The sequence below is a fragment of the Cydia splendana genome, chromosome 27, assembly GCF_910591565.1.
Source record: "Cydia splendana chromosome 27, ilCydSple1.2, whole genome shotgun sequence".
NCBI classification, from domain to species: domain Eukaryota; kingdom Metazoa; phylum Arthropoda; class Insecta; order Lepidoptera; family Tortricidae; genus Cydia; species Cydia splendana.
In genome coordinates, this window is record NC_085986.1 from 8,156,848 (window position 1) to 8,180,233 (window position 23,386).

The 23,386-nt window shown below is 37.4% G+C and overlaps 1 protein-coding gene across 1 annotated transcript in view; it reads right to left on the bottom strand.

Annotated features, from left to right (window-relative positions):
- LOC134803699 (acetyl-CoA carboxylase) overlaps positions 1–23,386 on the bottom strand; it is a 177,392-nt gene that overhangs the window by 144,417 nt on the left and 9,589 nt on the right. The window contains exons 2-3 of the mRNA XM_063776493.1: positions 14,204–14,298; positions 13,202–13,353 (exon numbers count right to left, since the gene is read on the bottom strand). Of these exons, the coding sequence (XP_063632563.1) occupies positions 13,202–13,353; positions 14,204–14,298 (247 nt within the window). The remainder of the gene's footprint in view (positions 1–13,201; positions 13,354–14,203; positions 14,299–23,386) is intronic.

Below are 23,386 nucleotides of genomic sequence, written 5' to 3' on the forward strand. Positions count from 1 at the left end.
TTATACTTATAAGGATCGCATTTTCAAAAAGTTATCAGAATACTTGTAGAGCCAAGCTTCTAACTCTACAAGCCCTAATTTCACAAACTCTACACCTTAGTCAAAATATGTGGCATTATCCATGAAAAGGGACCTTATTGTCGATGGCGCTTACGCCGCACAGCGTCGCGCGGCGTTGTATTTATATAGGAGCATCGTTAATAATGGCGAAAGCGCCATTGACAATAAGGTCCCTTTTCATAGATAACGTCACATATGTGGCTTGGCCGTTCCGCTACCGACACAATGGGCTAAAGGTGAAAAATGGATTCACGATTAATTATTTTTTTATTATACAAAAGTTCTTGTAGTAACGACCACGTGATAGTTATTAGGGATGTAACGATACATGATTTTGCCGATACGATACCGATACCGATTTTTGAAGTAAATAATCGGCGATACCGATACAGATACCGATATCAATGGCATAGTAGATAGTTAATAAATCAAATAAATAAGGAACTATATACTTAAAATATGGTCGCGTACGGCTAGACTTATTTTCTTACCACTCAGATACATCCCACTAAAGGTGCTATGAGTATGTTTTTATGTTTTTAGTTAATTTAACTGTGTTGTGTGAATGTAAGTACGCATGCATGCGCCCACCCGAACAATGTTAACTTACTTCTAATTCTCATGTAAGTGAATTGTACAATTCTTATGAGAAAATAAATTCTTTAAACCCAAAACATACTTATGTATAATAGACACTCAATTTTACGAAGTGTGAAAAACTGTAAAAAAATAATAAAGAAAAATGCCAAATCAAAATCAAAGAAAACATTTATTTAGGTAACCATCAAGCAATCAAAGCAAAAGTAAATCAAATCAGTAATTATAGTTCACATTAGGCAGATTTTTGTTAAGGAATCGAAGTTTATTAAAATTATTACCAGCGTCGTTCGTTTCGCGTGCTTTTCAAACGGTGATATCGGCTGAATTTATATCGGCGATGCCGATATATCGGCCTGCCGATTATATCGGCCGATATATCGGTATCGGTATCGGTATCGTTACATCCCTAATAGTTATAATATGGCTTAATGTGTGTGTATGTTAATGTAATGTAATTTGTGTTTTGTATTTTGTACAATAAACAGTTTATACATACATACATGTCCTTTATTTTTACTGTTAGTATCGTTAGCAGTCTTATATCCTAGATAAGTTATGAGTTGTATAAATATAAGTTTATTTTTTGATATTTTCTAAATGTATAAAACGTGATAGCATTGTGTGAAATTGCGCGCAATATTTGATATATTGTCTATTTTATTTCTATCTGTGAGTACCTGTAATTGGCTTTGTATTGTTACCTAAATCTGTATAATGTTTTTGTAGCTGATGGTATTCTTTAAAAAATAAAATAAAATAAAAATATATTTTTTTATAGTTTGTTTTTTTTAGCATTAGAAAGATCGATCGATCTTGACATGTCTTTTAATTGAAAAACGCTTTATAAAAATCAATAACTATTACTTATGAAAGCAGAAGAATACAAAATATCGTATTAGATTCATAATTGTTACATATTTGCCGTAACTTATTTTTAAAATGTGTTTTTCAATTAAAAGACACATCATGATTGTTTACCTTATTTCTAATGCTAAAAAAACGAACTATAGTTACAGAATCCAAATATACAGGGCGTTAACGTTTTGATGTAAAATGCTTAGTTTTAGGTATACACTGTCCTTGACATTTGTAATGTAATTATACACATAAAGGTACGTAACACGCGTATTGGACTTTGTACTATGTTTAGCTAAGAAAATAATAGTGTTTGCACGTAAAACACGGAAGATGAATCCACCTTCCAATACGAGTGTACGTACCTACCTTATATTGATAAAGCAAATACATACCTACCTATTTATGTTTCTAAAATCGGAATAGCGAATAGTACCAATGCGTCATATTAGTTAAACACTTTAAATACAAATCAGCAAAAATAAAATACAAATGTAATTTTGGAATTTAAGAATTAAATAATATTAGTGCATAATGGTAATAAATAATATATAAAAAAATACCGGTATTATAAACTGAAATATATGTCATATGCCCCAGAATAAAGCTTAGAATAAAATATTTTACCCATGCATTTATAATAGATACAGACAAATATATAATTAATGGACTAATAATGTTCTTATAATTATAACCTGCGTTAATTTTCTAGAAAATTTTAGAATAGTAAGTTATCAAATCCAGGCAATTTACTATTATTACTTACTAATTAATTACCTGTAACAGTTAATTACCGCTAGTTCCCATCAATGTCAATAGTAATTGACTTTCTTTGAACTATTATACGTAGAACTAAGAGAGATTTTTATTAAAAATATGTAATTTTAGTTATAAGACCAATATTTAGAATAAAAGAATGATAACTCGCCAAAATTAGACAATTTACGGAGAACAAGCAATTTCATTAAATTTATTTTTGTACTAGAAGTGATGTTTGCAAGCAATTTTACATTTTAATGGCCGAGAACCTGTTTTCAGGGTTTCGTATTAGTCACCTTAGAAACCCTTATAGTTTCGCCATGTCTGTCTGTCTGTCCGAGGCTTTGCTCAGTGATCGTTAGTGCTAGAAAGCTGCAATTTGGCATGGATACATAAATAATGCATTGCGACATTTGCGACAGAACGGTAAAATAAAATCTATTAAAACATTTTTTTAGGGTGCCATACAAAATTATTTATTTTGACTTTTTTTTGTGCGTTGTCTAGTAGTGTGTGTGGGGTTTCGTTAAATAGGTCTTTCAAAACGAATAGGGGTCTTCAGATATCATTTTTTTGTTATAGTAAATATTTTCGGAAATGATCGCACCGGTAAAAAAAATGTGTCCCTCTAACTTTTGAACCATGGGTCCAAAAAATATGGGAAAAATCGTGAAACAAAAGCTTAATAAATGCTTTAAATAAAAACTATAGCGAACATGATCGGTTCAGTAGTTTTTGAGTTATTGCAAAAATACTCTTTAGTTACTTAGTAAAAAGACGTACAAAGCACTGCAAAACAGTAGCAATATACTTCTCAAACGAAAACACAGAAATCTACATTATGTCTATAATTATTTTAAGTTTGTTAAGACTGTAGCGGCATTTTAAAGTAAAGAACCGGTTGCCAAGGACGCTCACGAACGTCACTACGGATAAATCATCGATAAAAACAGTGGTTCTCCTTCTGAGAACGATTTAACATACACTATACATGTTCTTAAATTGAAGTATACATTATAGTTCGTTTTTTTACCATTAGAAAGAAGGTAAACAATCTTGACGTGTTTTTAAATTTATAAATCGCCGCATAATTGCCGTTTATTACGAGTTGGATTCACACTTAGTTGCTATTCAATGATGACCGTCTAACGGTCCAATTCGAACAATGCTCATAAGACATCACAGCGATACGATACCGAAGTGTCCGTGTCAAAAGTGACATTTCTTCAACCAAAAACGTCACTTTTGACACTGACAGATCGGTATAGTATCGCTGTGACATCTTATATTCATTTTTCGAATTGGACCGTAAGTAAACTGTACTATGTCAAGTTAAGGTCGATGTAAATTACTGATTCTCGGCCATTTAGCAACTCCATAAATAAAGACAGTAAAAAGATCAGTAAATTATCATTATTATTTTGCATCATAGAAGTTAGGATCGTATAGAAGCGGTATACGCGTGCCTCCGTGAGGGATAAAACATACGCAAATGCGACACTGTGATTGGTCGAATTCATTTGTTGCCCACCATTATCCATACTAAAAAAAGGTGGGGAACAAATAAAATGTGCGACTGTGACAAGGACAAACAATAATAGCTCTTTCGCTGCTACTCCTACTGAAAGATACATGAGACTATCCCGTTCTGTCAGTTACCCCCACCACTCATGCCAGATCCAGATATATCCTAGTTTCATGTTTTGCATGCTTAAAGTGACTATTACAATATATACCATGTGTATAAATTAATCGGGTTAATTTTAAATACACCCCGACGTTTCATATCTTTTCCAGTACGGATATGATGGTCGTTCTTGTCTACGTGACAGCGTGATAAAACGGTGTCCGTCACTTTCTATTCCACGGTGTTAAAAAGTGACAGTTGTTTTATCACGTGGATAAAGATGGATAAAGCTATCCGTAATACGCCGGCAGCGCTCGTCCATGGTTAATGCCTGCTGGCTGGGTGGAACAAGCTCGAAACTTAGAGATACTTGAAACATCTTTAACTCTTTATATGATAATGTGATATAATCCATAAATTACTTACCTTAAAATCCAGTTATTAGGTAACTTACACAAATAATATAAAACATATTTAATCAGCTGCTTGAACCAGTTTAATTGCGACATAGTAACCGACATTAAATAACTACCCAGAAACCACCCAAGTCGAGTCTGGTAGGTACTACGACTATGGGCCACAAATTCAATATACATATACATTTATAATCTGTCAAGTCATTTTCGTCAGTAGAAAAAAAGCGGCAAATATTAAAAATGTAGGTGCGAGGTGCGGAGGGTTATCGTCTCAGAAAATTTGAATTGTTCGCCTTTTCTACTGACAAAATTGTTTGACATACTATAAATATCAATACAATGTTCTTTTTGGTTTTATTCTGTGTTTTATTTTATAAAATATACATATAGAGACCTGCGACATTCAAATAATAGCAGTGGGGCGACACTCCTCCTTTCGAGCATTCTCGGCTCCGTTCGGCTCAGAGGGGCTACCGCGAAAACCGAAATTCGCAAATTGCGGGGATCTTTCTCTTTTACTCCAATGAAGGCGTAATTAGAGTGACAGAGAAAAATGCCCGCAATTTGCGAACTTCGATTTTCGCGGTTATAGCCCAGCATTGCACCGAGCAGTAATTATTAGAGTTGGCACCTGAGTATTATATTCTTTGGTTGGCACGACTTGACGTCCCTTTGCGTGCACGACCACAGATAAGATAATGAATTGAATTTTGACAACCCTAAATAGCCGAAACTCCAAAAGGGATAGTGCCATACATTAGAAAGGAACAGCGTGATTCGTCCCTGAATCGCAGTCAAACTTCGGTTTTGTAGGAAGTGTCCTTTCTGTACGATAGTACCTACTATTATTTATTCTGTAATTAATAGTTACACCAACAAAGATATTCGAGTTAATTTTGGACATTAGTAAGGTGGTTTCGCGTCATTAACTAAATTACCTAGAGGCTATTGTAAGGATTTGTTAAGTAAAAAATAAATGTTATGAAAAAAGGAACGAATGCATGCAATGTACGTCAAAAGGACTGGTTATATGACTGTTTGTCCTTCAGTAAGAGCGGTTTCTCACTAAGTCCGATCCGAATCCGATCCGAACCCGTGAAAATATGGTCCGTAGTAGCCGTAGAACTATTTCTATGGTAACTTACGCACTACATCCGATCTCCGTCATCCGATTTCTTTCCGTAATTCAACGTGTGCGGTGCGTAACTTACCATAGAAATAGTTCTACGGCTACTACGGACCATATTTTCACGGGTTCGGATCGGATTCGGATCGGACGTAGTGCGAAACCGCTCTAAAGCGTCAATTGTATTTGCTTATTTTGCAGCATATTTATCGAAAAAATATAGGTATATCTTTAAATAGAAAATTTATTTATAGTACCTAATATGAAGTTCAATATACAGGATGTTTTAATTTAATGCAATAATTTACGGTGTGAATATATAGGACGTGAAAAAAATTGACTCTCCCATGCAAAGTATCAATATCAGACTAGCCAAAATTTTATGAAGAAATATACTAAATCGCTCATGTATATTTTTATTGTTATCTGTCAATATCTGCAAAAAGCATGAAACCAACTGCCTATAGATACTAATCATACTAAACACGCGAGCTGATAACAGCGATAACGAATATTTTGATGAATATTCTTATCTTTTATGCAATACATAGTAATACACGCTATTAGAACATATTCACTATAAATATAGCATCATGTTAATCCATCATTATCAAACATGATTACATGACTCATTATCAACTTTTCGCGAAAATATATCGACGTATCATTCCCACATCACTATTTTGACCAATTAAAAGATGGCAACATCGAAAAAAAGTAAACAAACCAAAATCCGGGCCAAATTTCGAACGCACTTTGAATTTGTAATCAAAACAAATACTTTCACTTTTTTTATAAACACATTGCGTTGGCACAAAACTCGCGTTGTAAACTATAAAATAAAAGTAGTGATTTAATATTTTTCGGAGTGACGAGTTAGGTCTTACGAACGTGTTCTGAACGCGAAGGTTAGATACCTACTACCTATTTGCCGCCATTTCTGGCACCTACTAACGCAACTCAGCCGTTCAAATCCAAAATGGCGTAAGTTTCTATGACACTGATACACAGATACGACTTATTGTTTTAACATAGTACAGGTGGCGTCATTCTTAATCGGAAGAACTCCTAATATTATTTGCTGATAACCTGTATTTATTGCTTTGGATTAGAGTCGATTATTACACGACTGATAAGTAAATTAAGTTTGTTTGTTTACCAACTACTTAAATAGTCAATAAACAACTTTGTTAGAAGATTGTATGGAATATATCATTTGTAAGTGACATATAATCTCACTAAACAACCTTGAAATAAAAGGCGCTGTACCATAAGGCTTTCATATAAATTATTGTTATGGTTTTCAGTAATTTTCAATGCCGAAGGGTCGATGGAGAAAACGAGGGGAGGCCTTTGCTCAGCAGTGGGACACCAAAGTAGAAAAAAAAGTTTTAAATAATTAGGTAAATATAAATAGATATTAACTTTAATAGGTATGTTCACAAAATTTACCTCGAAAGCTTGTTTGTTGATAGTCACCTATAGGTAATAGGTATAGATCTTTTTGAACACTTCGTTCGTACACAGTGATAACCTTGGAAACTACGCTAAATCGCCTGATGCTAACACATAACTATCATTCTCAAATTCGTGTTATGTAGTTTATTCGCTCAACATCAGGCGCATATATTTTTACGCCTTTGCCTTTAATTGAACCGACAACACAATTAAAGACATACATAATTGGTTCTAGCGTGGTGTAAATAAAATTCTTATCGATAACGCACATCACTATCGCGAGAAGTGGACTATAACCGCGAAATTCGAAAATCGCAAATTGCGGGTAACTATTTTTCTGTCACTCTAATTATGCCTTCATTGGAGTAAAAGCAGGGGTGCGAAACTCCTGACTTCGGCCAAACTCGGCTCCGCTCGGCTTAGCATTGCTCCGAGCAATTATTAGGGTTGGCACCACTTGACTTCCTTTTGCGTTCACGACACGACCACATAAGATAATCACTTGATTTTTGACAACCCTAAATTTCCGAAAGGGATAGTGCCATACATTAGAAAGGGATAGCATGATTCGACCCTGAACCGCTGTCAAACTTCGGTTTTGTAGGAAGTTTCCTTTCTGTACGGTAGTACTATTATTTATTCTGTGGTAAAAGAGAAAGATCCCCACAATTTGCGAATTTCGGTTTTCGTGGTAGCCCCTCTGGGCCAGACAGCTTATCGGATTCAGTGGGCCCATCGCGAAACACGAAAATCGAAATATATATTAGAGATGCAACGGATAGTTGTTTGGCCGGATACCGGATATTCGGTTGACCATCGGCCGAATATCCGGTATCCGGCCGCCGAATATTCGGCCGGCGGAACTATACCTACATTTCAGTTTTTCATGTGCGCATTCTGCAGGTTTGACCTGTTTCCTAATAGTGAACGTTCGCGCGGACGGGTGGATTTCAGCACAAAAAATTTCACCATACAAAAAAATATTTTTTTTAAATGTTTAATTTAACACGATTCTAGCTGGGTAAAGTAATGGGGGGCTGTATATTGAGGATATGTATGGTATTTATACAATCATTTGTGGCTTATAATTGAAGTTATCGCTTTCGGAAAATAAAAACGCAAGACGGTGATGACAACCATGGTATGGTAATGACTCTTTTATAGACGGTAATGACATTGCATGTACGGTAATGACGATTTGGGAACTAATTTACATATGTATTAAAAACGTATTAAAAAAACAAAAACTTTTTTTAATTGTAAGACTTTAGAACTTTAATAAACATTACAAATAACATGTTTTTGAACATAAGACTAGCTACATAAATTATTTTTAGAAAATTATAAAAAATACATTTTATTCATATAAATAAATATATAACAAGTATTTTTATTGTATAATTTTAATTAATTTATGTTCCGAAATAGGCAATTTATGTATTCATTTATTTTTTTGGGTTCTTTCAATGTTAAATCATATTAACAATATTGTACTCTTATTATCAGTTTAAACCCGCATCTTCTTTTATCTACTGCATAACTTGGTATTTATGTCATATTATAAAATTACTGGCTTACCAATGAGCTTAATTTTTATGATATATTACTTTTATTTGATAGTTTGATTCATTGCACAAGTTTGTATTTTTGTTGTTTTATTAATTAACTTTAGAAATAGCTAAAATGATTTAAATCCATATATATGTTGTTTAATAGCTAAACATTAATATATAATCAGTGTTTTATAAGTTGCAAGACCCCTACTTGTAATGCATGTCATAAGTTACAAAATGTTAGGTATTGGGTCCGGTGACTACCCAATGGTATAATTATTAATTGCTGTAATTATATACATCAATTAATATAATATTATCAAAAAACATAAAGCCATCACGATAGTGAGCCAGTACCGTAGCATATGGTCGCTTAAAACTTAATATATGTTGCTTGTTTAAATACTTTCTTTTAACACGACTAACATGCAATTACAGACTCTAAGTTGCACGATTTACATTATTAGATTATAAAAAAAAAACATTTGTATGTTCTAAGTTCTAAATGACCTAAATTTTGCCTACTTTAGTCAAAATGTTAATTAAAAACTAAGCATCCTCTAGTGTGAAAGAAATAGTTATATCTTCTTCTACATTTATAAGGTAGACATTATATAGTGTTAGAAGACATAGAGAACGTTTTTCAAACATACAGCTTAATTTCATAATTAATTATAGCAAAATAACTAGAAAAGTTTCTGAGAACCGTCATCACCATACACATGAAATCATCACCGGTCGTCATTTTTTCCCGGTGATGATGGGTATGGTGTTGACGATTTGAGAGTTTCTTGTTTTTATTTCTAGAATACGAATAATAGTAGTTAATGTCTATGCTACATAATAAACTTCATGTAGTTTGCCATTCATTTCAGTAATTATTTCTAATATATCATTTGTAACTTTTTTAAACCAAAACATAACGGTGATGATGCTCTGTTGTGACAAACTACGTTTTACAAATTTGTTCGTAATATTTCTCACGATTCAGTGATGTGACTTTATAGTGAAATCATTTTTGGCATTCTATACTAAAGTGAAAAATAGGGCAAGGACCTTTAGCGGTATTTCGTTGTTCATACACCGAGATAAGCTCACATTGACATTACCATGACGGTGTTGACGAATATTCGTGACAAAATTTTAAATATTTTTAAATGTACTTTCTCGGTGAAGGAATTATTGCATATTTTTTCATGTGTTAAACAACAACATGGAAAAGATATAAGTAAAAGAAAAATCGCAATCGTACGATAGGTATGCTATAATTTTCACTGCAAACAAAAAGGTTCAGATTTTTCCGGTCGACGGTGATGATTTTAGACACATAAAACATTTTATATAAAAAAAACTATTAAGTTATTGGAGATGGTAATTGAAGGAACATGAAGATAATAGTTCTTAAAAACATATAAAAAAGTTGCAACTCGCACAACCTACTAGTTTTTTTTATAAAGACCGAACCATAAGTTTTCGCTGGATTTTGAAATCCACCCGGACACATTTCTAGGTTCGAAATGATTAAATTGTTTAAAAATAATAAACAAGTACGACTATGACCGTGTCTAGCTGTTTCTTAAATCCAATTTGTTTACTCCAAAATCAAGCAATGTTACTATCCGGTATCCGGCCGGATAGTAAATTAATGGCCGGATAGGCCGGATACTGGATAGTAACCGAATATCCGGTGCATCTCTAATTTATACAGGGTGATTCAGGAGACGTGAGCAGGACTAACACTGCGCATATCGTTAATTATAAGCAACTGTTTCGTATCAGTATTAGTGAGGTTAACGTTAATTTTCTAGTCGTGTTGAAAAAAAAAGTTATTCATTTTTTCACGACATGCATGGTCACCCTAAAATTAGAATACTAAACTACCGATATTCTGTGTCAAATTGAATGTCATCAGTATCATCACGGTCTGGTTACTTTTGAAAACTCGTATCTCACTCAAGTTTGATAGTTCATTTTCTTCGTTATCAAAATGCCATTACGGTTAAAGAGGTTTTATGTTTATTAATTAGGTCCTGTAGGGTGACCATGATTGTTGAGAATTAAATTTGCCCTCACCAAAAAGTTAAAAAATAGGAAATAGTGTGGTTGTTTCTCCTAAATACGACGGTGATCGATCAATTATCAGTTACTTAGAGTGCAGGATTAGTCCTGCTTACGTCTCATGAATCATCTGTATATAGGCCTATAGGGTACCTATATGTTTATATGTTATGACCAGCGACAGTGTCGCAATTGTACCGGGATACACGAAAATCAAAATTTCGTTATCTGCCTCTCTATCTCTCTTGCATATTAGAGTATTAGAACGGTAGAGGCAAAAAGAGGAATATCGATTTTGGTGTTTCGCGGTAAATCCTCTGAATTGCTGCAAATAGCCTTTTTCACATCACCTATTCGGAAAAGGGCTTTTTCTTCCCTGCTAGGAGGGATCAAAGTAACACTTTTCTGTTCTAGCACACTATTTTAACATTTTTTTGCACATTATTTTTTTAGATTGTGTCAACACTAAGATTTTTTTTATTGTCCTCATAGTTGACGTGAAAAGCAGTATGTGTCACACGGTTTGGGCGTTAACACTTGAATCCCTCATTACGCTCAGGATTCTACAATAGAATCCATCGCTTCATTCAGGATTCAATGTACGCCCTTGACGGAAATATCACTTTGATCCCTTGTAACACAAACTACTATTGTTATTTGGTATCATGTTCTGATTAGGAAAAAACCGGCCAAGTGCGAGTCGGACTCGCGTTCCAAGGGTTCCGTATATTACACAATTTTTAACAATCAGTGCCGGATTAAGATATGTTGATGCCCTAAGGATTTCTAGGTGCCCCCTCTCCCTCGGGTCATCAAGATTACATTGATTTTTTGGTAAATTGAGAGAAGTTCATTGCCGCGTTACAGCTGAGAATGGAAATCAGTCACATCATTTTATCACGAAAATTGACAGTGCCGCAGCAGTAATGTTGCAACAGAGTACCTAATGCTGTTGCAGTCGCCACCCGAATGTCACCTTTATCATAGCTTAGAAAGTAATAGAAACGCGAGCGAAGCGAGCGCGGAAATTTTTCGATATAAAAACGCAATATGATAGACAGTTGTACATTTTTACTTTTAGTATGGAAATCAGTCACATCATTTTATCACGGAAGTGGACAGTACTGCAGCAGTAACGTTGCAACAGAGTAATGTTGCTGCAGTCGCCACCCGAATGTCACCTTTATCATACCTTATAAAGTAATTGAAAACGCGAGCGAAGCGAGCGCGAAAATTTTTCGATATAAAAACGCAATTTTAGTTATAGTCCCAACCAGGCGCGAATCCAGGATTTCATACAGAGAAGGGATGGGACAGTTTTCTATCAGCCTAGCTTCGCATAGGGCTCGATATTTAAGGGTCTCAGCTAGGTTGTTTTCATGCATAAAATATGCAAGAAAGCAGAGAGCTTGGAATTGAATTGGCGAAGTGTGAGAAAGGCAGTAGGCCCAGCTGCGAAAGAGGAAAGCTTGGATTTGGATCCCCGCCCAAGTGTAATTAAGGCAAAAGATCAACTTTGCCGTAAGGCAGAAGGCCTCGCATAAGACCTACCTAACGCCAAACCGCAAAAGAGTGGGTTGAAATCGAATCTATGCATGTAATCACGACTCTTCTACTGCTACCGATTGTTTCCCAAAGAATTACGCGCCATTATTTTTGCAAATTAGCTTTTGGACAGCTAAAAAAATCGTGTGGTAAAAACGATGTGTCTGTCCCTAATTTTAAAATTTGTTCAACTTTTTCAACCTGGCATTTAGGTGCCCCCCCTGAACGTGATGCCGTAAGCACGTGCTTGTTTTGCTTATTGGTTACAAAGTCTTTATTAATTCAACCATTAAAGTCGACGAGTACAAAAAACTTTGAGCTAGCTCTCAATTTAACATATTTTTTAAACATTATTTTTAATTTGACCTTACAATTACTCGTAAGTAGGTAAGACCGTTAAATATTTAAAATGATTATCTTATCAGAAAATTATCACCAATTACTCTAAGAAAACTACTACTCTAAGTAATCCGGCACTGTTAACAATGTATTTTTTATGTGAAACGTGAGTGAAATCTCTTTAAAAAATCCGTAGGGGTCGGATCAAAAACTGTAATTAAGTGCGACTCACGCTTGACTGTACATTTCTAATAGGTTTTCCTGTCACCTATAGGTATAGACCTATTTTATGTATTTTTTTAAAAATTTAAGACTTAGTAGTTTCGGAGATAAGGGGGGGGGAATGGTCATTTTTTGCCTATTTTCTTGAATAACTTTTAAACTGTTTATTTGAAAATTATAAAAAAAATATATTTGAGATCCTTACAATAAGCTCTTTCATTTGATATGTAACATGATATAGTTTGAAAAATTAATTTTTTTAATTTTTTCATTTACCCCCCAAAAGTGGCCCCCATGTTTAAAATTCATTTGTTTACGTTACATGTCCGTATTTGGGTCACAAACTTACATATGTGTACCAAATTTCAACTTGATTGGTCCAGTAGTTCCGGAGAAAATCGGCTGTGACAGACGGACAGACAGACAGACAGACAGACAGACAGACAGACAGACAGACAGACAGACGCACGAGTGATCCTATAAGGGTTCCGTTTTTTCCTTTTGAGGTACGGAACCCTAAAAAGAGAAAAAAAAAATTAAACGAAATTTTTTTTTATTACGGGGCATGTTCCCGCCATCTTACTTGAGTTTACTCCGCTTCTCTGCCAACGCGAGCTGCTGGGCTATGGTCAGCTTCGGCTTCAGATTAGGAGGGGGGGCGTTGGGGAAGAAATCCCCGCCTTCATGCGCCGGGCCCTCGTCTTCGTCCTCGCCCACAGTGAACCCTGGCTTGCCCTGGAAGACATACCAATATGTAAAGTCAATGCGAGAGAGAGAGATGGAAGAAAGAGAGGGAGGCCTTTGCCCAGCAGTGGGACACAACAGGCTAATAAATATACTTGGTCAAGCAAATCTTGTCAGTAGAAAAAGGCGCGAAGTTAAAATTTTCTATGGGGCGATAACCCTTCGCGCCTACATTTTTAAAATTTTCCGCCTTTTTCTACTGACAAGATTTGCTTGACCAATAAATAATTATACGAGAGGTCATCTTGTAAAATATGCTAAAATATTCACGACAGGTCGGACAAGCATATCAGCCGGGCTAGCATATGTGGGTGGGCTACCCGTCTTTTTCTAAATGTATTAATTAAAGAGGGACGGGTAGTCGATCTCGCGGCGAGATACTGTCGCGCCAATCATGTGCTAGGCCTACAGAGGGCCAATACCGCGAAACACGAAAATCTTAATTTCGTTATCTGCCTCTCTATCACTCTTGCATATTCGTGCGATAGAGAGGCAGGTAACGAAACTTCGAATTTCGTATTTCGCGGTTGCTCTCCTGAACCCCTGGTGTAAATTTCATTCGATATCGTGTCATTTTGTATGGGATTTTGAGTTTCCAAAACGTCCCGCTTGGCGCACTGTTCAAAATCCCATACAAAACAAACATAACGCAAACGAACGTCATCACGCTATGAATGAAGGACACTAGGGGTACCAGAGGGTCTACCGCGAACCCCGTTCGACGTGTTGCCTCTCTGTCGCACTTGTAAATTTGTACGTAAGTGTGACAGGGAGCTAACACGTCGAATGTGGTTCGCGTTAAGCCCGCTATACCTGTTTAATAATTGAGTAAGATACTCACATTCTGTTCAGGCAGGTCTTCAGAGTCGATTTTCTCGAAATTGTCGCTCTCACTTGAGGAGCACCTAGCCTGCTCCTGGTCGCTCATCTTCTGACCTGCAATCAAAATTTACTGTCAATATCAATATAACTGTACCTACAACTCATCTCATAGGCAGTGGGGTAGCGTGAGCAAATCTAACCGTGGGCGAAATCGCATCTGAGGCCGCTTTCCGTTAATTCGGGCTTGGACGTCGTGATCGATTTCACCCGATTCGTGCAGCACGGACCCAATGAGGTATTTGAATTTAACTAATAAACAATAAAAATATCAAATACAGTGAAACCTGGTTAAGTGGGACCTGGATAAGTGAGAAACCTCTATAGCTGGGACTCATAGTGCGGTCCCGACACTTTAGCACTGAATTACCTCTGTTAGTGAGATAAAACGAACCTCTATAACTGGGATTAATTGTTGTGATTTTATAGTCACATTTACCTCTATAATTGAGACAGAGAGTGTATTTTACCTCTTTTACTGAGACTATATTTATAAGATTACATTTTGCTAATTGTTTTTTAGAATTGTATAGGAATTGACCTCTGTATCTGAGATAACGTTAATCTATGACCTCTCTAACTTGGACTTTATTGATCAATTTCCGTATTCTTACTAACTCTTAGTCTATCCACAAATTCCGCATTTGCTTAATTGTGTCTAAACGACTTCAAGTTTGAATTAGTTACTTTATGTAGTTAAAACTATCGAAACGAAAGCTGAAATCTTGATAAGTAACACGAATAAACAAATTTTCATTTAATAAATTTCTAAGACGCAATGAAGTCCGTATCAAATTTTATTTTATTTTAAAATATCTATCCTTTGGAGAATCATTCAACATAAATTCAAAGAAATATTTAAACAGACTTAAAAAATATTCAGGGACAAGGGTTATTCTACCATAATTATTTTTAAAGATAATTACAAAATACCTTATTAAACACCTCTATAACTGAAATATACTCTATTCTCACCTCTATTAATAGAACCCTCTGTAAATGAGACAGACATTTATTTGTACCTGGCTAACTGAGAGCCTGGGTAAGTGGAATACCTCTTTAAGTGAGACAAATCTGCTCGTCCCTTGAAGTCTCACTTATCCAGGTTTCACTGTATAATAGAAACTATCGAAAAAGTCTAGAATCAGATATCAGGTCCATTGGTAAAAAAATTCATTGGATTAATAAATAGCATGAAAGAGATATCAGACAGACATTACATACACGTACTTACATATATTCCGAAAAACTCATTTTTTGACAACATGACCCAAATTAAATGTGTTATCTCGGAATGAGCTGTTACACGAATTTGAACCATATAAATAGAATGATAAAATTGCTTTTAAAACGGAGTCAGTAGTAGCAAGCAGTAGTAACTAGTAACGGCTGCATAAAATAGACCTTAGAGAGAATAGGGGTTTAAACCCAAAAAAACATATTCTTCTTCTTCCACCTAGCGTTATCCCGGCATTTGCCAGGGTCCGCTTTCCTACTTGCTTTCCTCCACTTTGTGCGATTATGGGCGTCGTCTCGTGTGAGCGGCTCACACGAGACGACGCCGACATGAGCGTGAACGGGCTCATGTCTGCTTTTGCTTTAACAGCAACGAGCCATCGCTTTATTGGTCTGCCTTGGGGTCGGAGGCCAAGGGCCAAGAAATTATATTATTATGCAGAAATACTGTAACACTTTTCACTCTCCCGCAAATCGCCAGTGTGATAATGATAATGCTCCTATAACGAATAACACTACTAACCACTACGACCAGAGATGCAAAACATATTTAAACACAACATAGCGGCCATTTTTTTCGGCCAACAACAGCCGACTTAGTCAACCCAAGTCATAATTCAGTAATTCAAACAAAAAAACTATTATTAAACTGTTTGATGCACCTATCCTACTCAGAGACTGAAAACCTCATAAGGATACCATATTGATACAAACCTTCATACTCATATGGACATAAACATACGCACTCAATCACACACATACACTCACAACACATCCACATTCACAAGCACCCACACATACACACACACAATCATAAATTAGACTAGTGACTTAAATTTCTTTTTATTATGTTAAGTCATTCTTTTTCCTTCTCACAGCCCGTTCACACAGGGTCTCCGTTTTACTGTTCCGTTTTATCGTATACGTTTTTTTTCATTGATGGCGTATGGAGTTGTATGAGCGACTTCACATATGACACAGTATTCAGTATACAGTAAAAAATGTCGGTCCGTTAAATTATGACATTCCGTTTTGTCATCGAAATACTGGATGAACGGAATACGTATCCGTCATGTATCCGTACGTTTTTACTGGATATAAACTGTGTGTGGGGTGCGGGGCGGGGGGAGCTCTTTAGTTAAATATATTGTTGTTGTTGGTGCTGTTGTTTGTGATGTTGTTTGTGCTGTTGTTGGTGCTGTAGTTTTTGTGTAGTAGTTTGTTTTCCAGAGGGAAAAGGAAATGAAGTTGTAGTTTTGCTAGAAAGAAAAGATCCGCATGCGAGCACTTCATTCCCGCAGCTCGGCCTTCGGCCTCGCGTGCTTGGGAACTCGTAGGGGACGCTTCGGGCCTTCGGCCCTACGCGGAGCTCGGCCTCCGGCCTTCGCAATCCCTCGACGCTTCGCTTATTAAAACACTTGGAGGGTTGATTTTGCTCCGGGGCTCAAGAGGGAAGTTGGAGCTTAAACACGGCCCAACAACTTCCCCATCTAGTGTGACGCTTCGGGCCTTCGGCCCTACGCGGAGCTCGGCCTTCGGCCTTCGCAATCCCTCGACGCTTCGCCGTCGGGCCTTCGGCCCGCCGGTTCCGCTTATCAAAACAGTTGACTTTGTAGAACGCTTGGAGGATCTGCATTCACGCAGCTCGGCCTTCGGCCTCGCGTTTTGGGAGTCGGGGTGGAGTGTCTGGGCCTTCGGCCCTCCGCCGGGGTCGGCCTTCGGCCTCCCGGCCTGAAGCTCGCCCTTCGGGCTCGCTTAACACACTTTTTGTATAGGATTTTGCATTGTTCGTCATTCCCGCAGCCCGAAGATTGATTGACACAATTGTTCTCCCAGAAGGAGGTTCGTGGGGTGTTTGACTTTGGTACGGTCGTATAGAGGGCGGCTTGGTGACCCCCAGAAACTTCCGACTTTTGGTCTACCGCTTCCGGTCAGAAAAATGTTGGACGGTCCGGCCAAACGGTCAGACCTAGGTGGGGGGGTGCTCGACCAAATGTCATAGAGGGACCCTGACAGTTTGGCCAATAACGCCGATTGTACCGTCTCCGCCGGCGATAGTACCAATACAACACGACAACGTCCATGCTGGTAGACTAGCGGTAGTATACTGCGAATTTACGTGTACCGTAATTACGGAGACTGTGTGAACGGGCTCTCAGTTAATGCCGGATACGTTGAACGTTATACGTTGCCTATGTGTGAACAAAGCATATTTTTTTGTTGTATCCGTTAAAACGGGTACCGTAACTACGGAGACTCTGTGTGAACGGGCTGTCAGTTTGTTTTACGTTCCTTTCACAGTGTTCAGTATTACCTGCTGACTAGCTTTGTATACATTCTAAATGATAAAACTAGTGTAATTCAGTTTTGTAATAGTCTCACTGAAATACTTTATAATTATTACCTTTACTGTTATATATTTTTTAGATAGTATTCTAAAGTGTCAAGCTCCTCCACAGGACAGGCGTTGCCTAGTGTGGAGGTCAGTAAAAACTGTACCTTTGTGAATATTCATTAGAAAATAAACATTTTATTTATTTTTATTTATTTAATTAAAACTGAATAAAAGTAAAATTGTCTAGAGAAAAGTAAAAGTTTAAAAATCGCGCTCCGTGACTGAGCTGATTCATTAAAATCATGTGAGATATACTCGTACATTATTACTGAATTTATACACTCATGGACAAAATTAGAGGAACGGAAAAAAGTTTAATAACTAATTTTGAAATTACTTTATTTATCTAAACTTTATTGTACAAATATATACAATAATTTATTTATTTATTTATTTAAACTTTATTGCACAAAATACAAATAAAATGTACAAATGGCGGACTTAATGCCTAAAGGCATTCTCTACCAGTCAACCATAGGGCTAAACAGAGATGTAATAAAAATGGTGCAAGAAGAAGAGTAAGAGAATTCAATTAGGAACTATTGCAAACAACTGAAAAACATAATAAACTACATATACAATACACAGATAAAAATATATACAATGAATATACTACTACATAATTCTCACATACATACTAATATATTACGATGGATACTACCTACTCATACTCTTGTTTCAGCAGATGTTTATGCAGCATCCTCTTAAAAGCAAATTTGCTCGGGGCTTGTCTTATGTTAAGAGGGAGTGAATTCCAGAGACGATTCGCCTGGACAGCGAAGGAATTAGTCATGAAACCAGTATTGTGAGCAGGAACTGAAAGTTTGAGAATACGAGAGGTTCGCAGCTCACAGCCTGGGCGAGGGGTGTCAAACACGAACTTATTCTTAAGATATTCAGGAGCAAAAGGCTCAAACATAATAGAAAAAAGAGTACAAAGTATTCTAAGGCATCTACGGCGACGGATAGAGAGCCAATTGAGTTGGCGGCGGTAGAAGGAAATACGATCGTATTTACGCAGGCCAAAGATGAATCGTATGCCATTGTTGAGGAGGCGTTCTAGTTTGTTAAGGGACTCTTGAGTGGCGTTCGTTGTACACACATCACCATAATCAATAATTGGCAAAATCAACGCCTGTACCAACATCTTTTTCGTGCTAACTGGTAGGAAATTCTTAAACTTATAGAGAGATCTTAATGTTCCTGAAACCTTTCTGCTCACATCCGCCATATGGCCGCTCCAGGAAAAGGTAGAATCAAAAATTAACCCTAAATTTTTAACCTTTGCGCTCACAGGAATAATAGCCTCATCAAACAGGATCGGTGCGATAGAAACTGAATTAAGCTTAGAGATTTGCCGCTGGCTTCCCAAAACTATGGCTTGGCACTTGGCTGGGTTGACACTAATCCCAAAACTGTCAGACCATTCCGCGATGCGATCCAGATCATTGTTAAGCAACGAGATGGCCGTGTTTATCTCGTTCACGTTAGCTTGAGCGTACAGCTGCAGATCGTCGGCGTACAAATGATAGGAGCAACGAATATTGGTGGTAATTAGGTTGATAAACACAGAAAATAAAAAGGGAGAAAGAATACCTCCCTGAGGGACTCCAGTGTCTAGCGCACACCAATCAGACAGTGAGCGGCCAGCACGAACTGCCTGGACACGATCTGACAAATAGGAGGAAAATCATTTTGTTGCCTCTGAAGACACACGCAAGTGAGTCAAAGTAGCGAGTAGTAGGTCATGGTCAACCACATTGAAGGCATTAGAGAAATCTATAAGCACCAGCACCGTAACGTTACCAGCTTCCATCCCAAGTCGAATATCCTCGGCAACTTTAAGAAGTGCTGTGGTGGTACTGTGACCGGCTCGGAAACCAGACTGAAGTGGTGACAAGAGATTATACTGGTGAATAAACTTCGAAATTTGTTTATGGGCCGCTGCCTCGAGAATTTTAGATAGAAACGGAAGGATAGAGATCGGCCGAAAATGAGTGAGAGAACTGGGGTTATTAATTTTAGGTAGAGGAATGACAAAGGCCTTACGCCAACAAGAAGGAAAAACCCCAGTGCACAAAGATGTATTAATAATATGCGAAAGTACCGGCAGAATATAATCAAGAATGTGGATGACCATAACTCGACTCACGCTATCATGACCCACAGCCTTAGACTTAATGGACAAAATAATTTTGCGGATTTCTTCAAGAGATACAGGACTAAAGACAAAAGAATCGATATCGGGAGCAGAGAAAGAAGCAATAAGGGATAAAGTTTTAAATTTTACTATTGAGTTGAGGGATGTGGTTTTAGCAAAGTGAGTATTTAATTGGTCTAAAGTGAAAGAAGTAGAATCCACGTCACCTTTAGTTTTACCGATACCAAGTGACCTTAGGAATTTCCATGTGTCAGCGGGGGATAAAATATTTTCATGGACGTCCAAGAGGAAGATAAAATATTTTCATGGATGTAACGGCGCTTCGCAGCTCTCACCATCTGGTTACAGCGGTTTCTCGCAGCTTTAAAATGAACCCAGCTCGCATCACACCGATCTCGCTTGTAAGCCCGAAACGCTTTATCACGCCTAGACATGGCCATCCGAACATCCCTAGTGATCCACGGAGCAGGTGGCCGCTTCAGCTTTACTGCACGAACTGGTGCATGAACATCGAATAGATTTAGGAGAGTGGTATTGAAGTTGGCTACTTTTTCATCTACCGTCGGTGCATCATAAGTGGCAGCCCAGTCGGCACAAGCGGCATCCCGCTTTAGTAAATCTGTATCGAGTCGGGCAAAGCTCCGTAGGTTTAATATGACTGGCTTTTGCTTGGGCGGTTTGACCTTATAGGTTAAATAAATTAGGTCATGATGGGAGAAACCTGGTGCTAGCATTTGGCCCGATTTGACAACATTATCCGTAGAGGACGTCAGGATGACGTCCAGCCACGAGTCCGGAGAGTCGATATTATGATGTGTAGCTAGCAGAGGCAGTAAGGAGAAATCAGCAGCTTCAACATAACAACAACAACATAAATAATGTACAAATGGCGGACTTAATGCCCAAAGGCATTCTCTATCAGTCAACCATTACTCAGTAGTCAGTTACTTTAGGTACTGTAATCCAGTAATTGAAACTTTTTTGCGTTGCTTTAAATTTGTCCATGAGTAGGTATATTAACATAGTCAATTACGTATAACACTGTACTAACCACCATTTACACTAGGTATTTGGATACAAAACATATTTAATTTCAAACACAACATAGCGGTTTATTTTTTAATTTTTCGGCCGAAAACACTGACGTTATTAGTCAAAGGAAATCATGATTAAGACTGAATTAACGTAAAAATTGGGTGTATTAAAATCGCGTGTTATTACTGGCCTGATTGTTCAATTATCTGAGATATATTAATTAGACGATATTAATGAAACTGCTCAAGGTTAGGTTGCGTTGTTCTATCAAAAGGTACCTAAAGTTGGTCAAGCAGATCTTGTCAGTAGAAAAAGGCGGCAAATTTGAAAAATGTAGGCGCGAAGGTATATCGTCTCATAGAAATATTTGAATTTCGCGCCTTTTTCTACTGACAAGATTTGCTTGACCATCTATACATATAAAGCCCCCTCCAGACTATGCGCATGAATCGCGGGCGAAGCCGCGAACGCGAGTGTGGAGTCGATTTCGCTGTCTGCGAAAATCGACTCCACACTTGCGTTCGCGGCTTCGCCCGCGATTCACGCGCATAGTCTGGAGGGGGCTTTACACATCAATCGAAATTAATCGGTCAATAACTTTGGGGCTATTCATAAACTACGTCATTTCAAATTAGGGGGGGGGGGGATGGTAGCATGACGTAGGAGGAAACGGGGTCATTCGAAGCATGATTTTTGGATGATTTTAGGGGGGGGGGGTCGAAAATCGTCAAAAAACGATGACGTAATTTATGGACAGCCCCATAGAAGTCTAAACCCCTAGTTTAAATTTCATTCGTTAGCGTGACGAGCGTTCGCGTTTGCGTTATATCTATTTTTGTATGGCATTTTGCACAGCGCGCCAAGCGGGACGTTTTGGAAACTTAAAATCCCATATAAAAAGACACTTATCGCAAACGTCATGTCATGCTGTCGAATGAAATTTACACTAGATGTCATAATTTAAAATTTTCCTAGGTATATTTCATCGATAAGGAAATATATCGAACAAGCATAACCCTAGAGTGCACACAAATAAAGATCACGCACACAAACATAGCAGTCATCGCATGCCATTTGTTGCAAGGTCTGTACAAGCCTTTAGCTTTAGGCATCTACAGGCTGTGCAACAAATAATTATTTTATACTTGGTCAAGCTAATCTTGTCAGTAGAAAAAGGCGCGAATTTCAAATTTTCTATGTGATGATAACCCTTCGCGCCTACATTTTTTAAACTTGCCGCCTTTTTCTACTGACAAGATTCCTCTACTAACTATATATTGCAAATCGCATACAAATAATTTATAGACAGAGGTCACCCTAAAGCCATCTCGCTCGCCATATTTTTCGGAAGCAAGTTTTTTTCGACCTCTCGACTCGCCCGCATTCGCACTGTAGAATACACAGCCTACGAACACTCAAAAAGCAACCATAATTCTTAAACATAAAGTCTAAACTCGTCTGGACTGTGTAATGCAATACCCAGCATTCCATCACGGAGGTATGCCGCGGGAATTCCTTAATGGAAAATAGATAGGGAATGGAAAATGGCTCTGCAACGCTCCAGCTTGAGTGATAGAATTTTTATTATAATCAGGGGGGCGAAATTGATCTTTTCGGGCATTCTCGGCTCCGTTCGGCTCAGCACATAGCATAGAAGGTAGGATCGTATAGAAGTGGTATACGCGTGCCTCCGTGAGGGACAAAACATACGCAAATACGACACTGTGATTGGTCGAATTCATTTGTTGCCCACCATTATCCATACTAAAAAAAAAAGGTGGGGAACAAATAAAATGTGAGACTGTGACAAGGACAAACAATAATAGCTCTTTCGCTGCTACTCCTACTGAAAGATACGTAAGACTATCCCGTTCTGTCAGTTATCCCCACCACTCATGCCCAATCCAGTTAATACTAGATTCATGGCACATAGATATATAATATACAGAGATGACGTCCAACGTCCAAGCGAGCTGTCAGTGGGACTTTTGTTTAGTGTACGATTAACAATGTGGCCCACCTTGCTGTAGCCATGTCGATAAAGTCATATCGATAAACTATCGACATTTCTTGCAATTTTAATTTTACTTCAAAGGTTTAACGATACCTAAAATGAACAAAACCGCTTTTATTCTTTGTTGTGGTTATCAGATCACAATTTTATCGTCACGCCCCAGCAGGGAACCAAGGGAAAGTTGATATTTAATTAAAATACATAAATACCTACTAAAATATGTGTTCCGCAATAATTGAATTATTTTATTATATTCTAATATATTAATTATCCATTAGCATTTCAATTATGTTTATGTTTAACG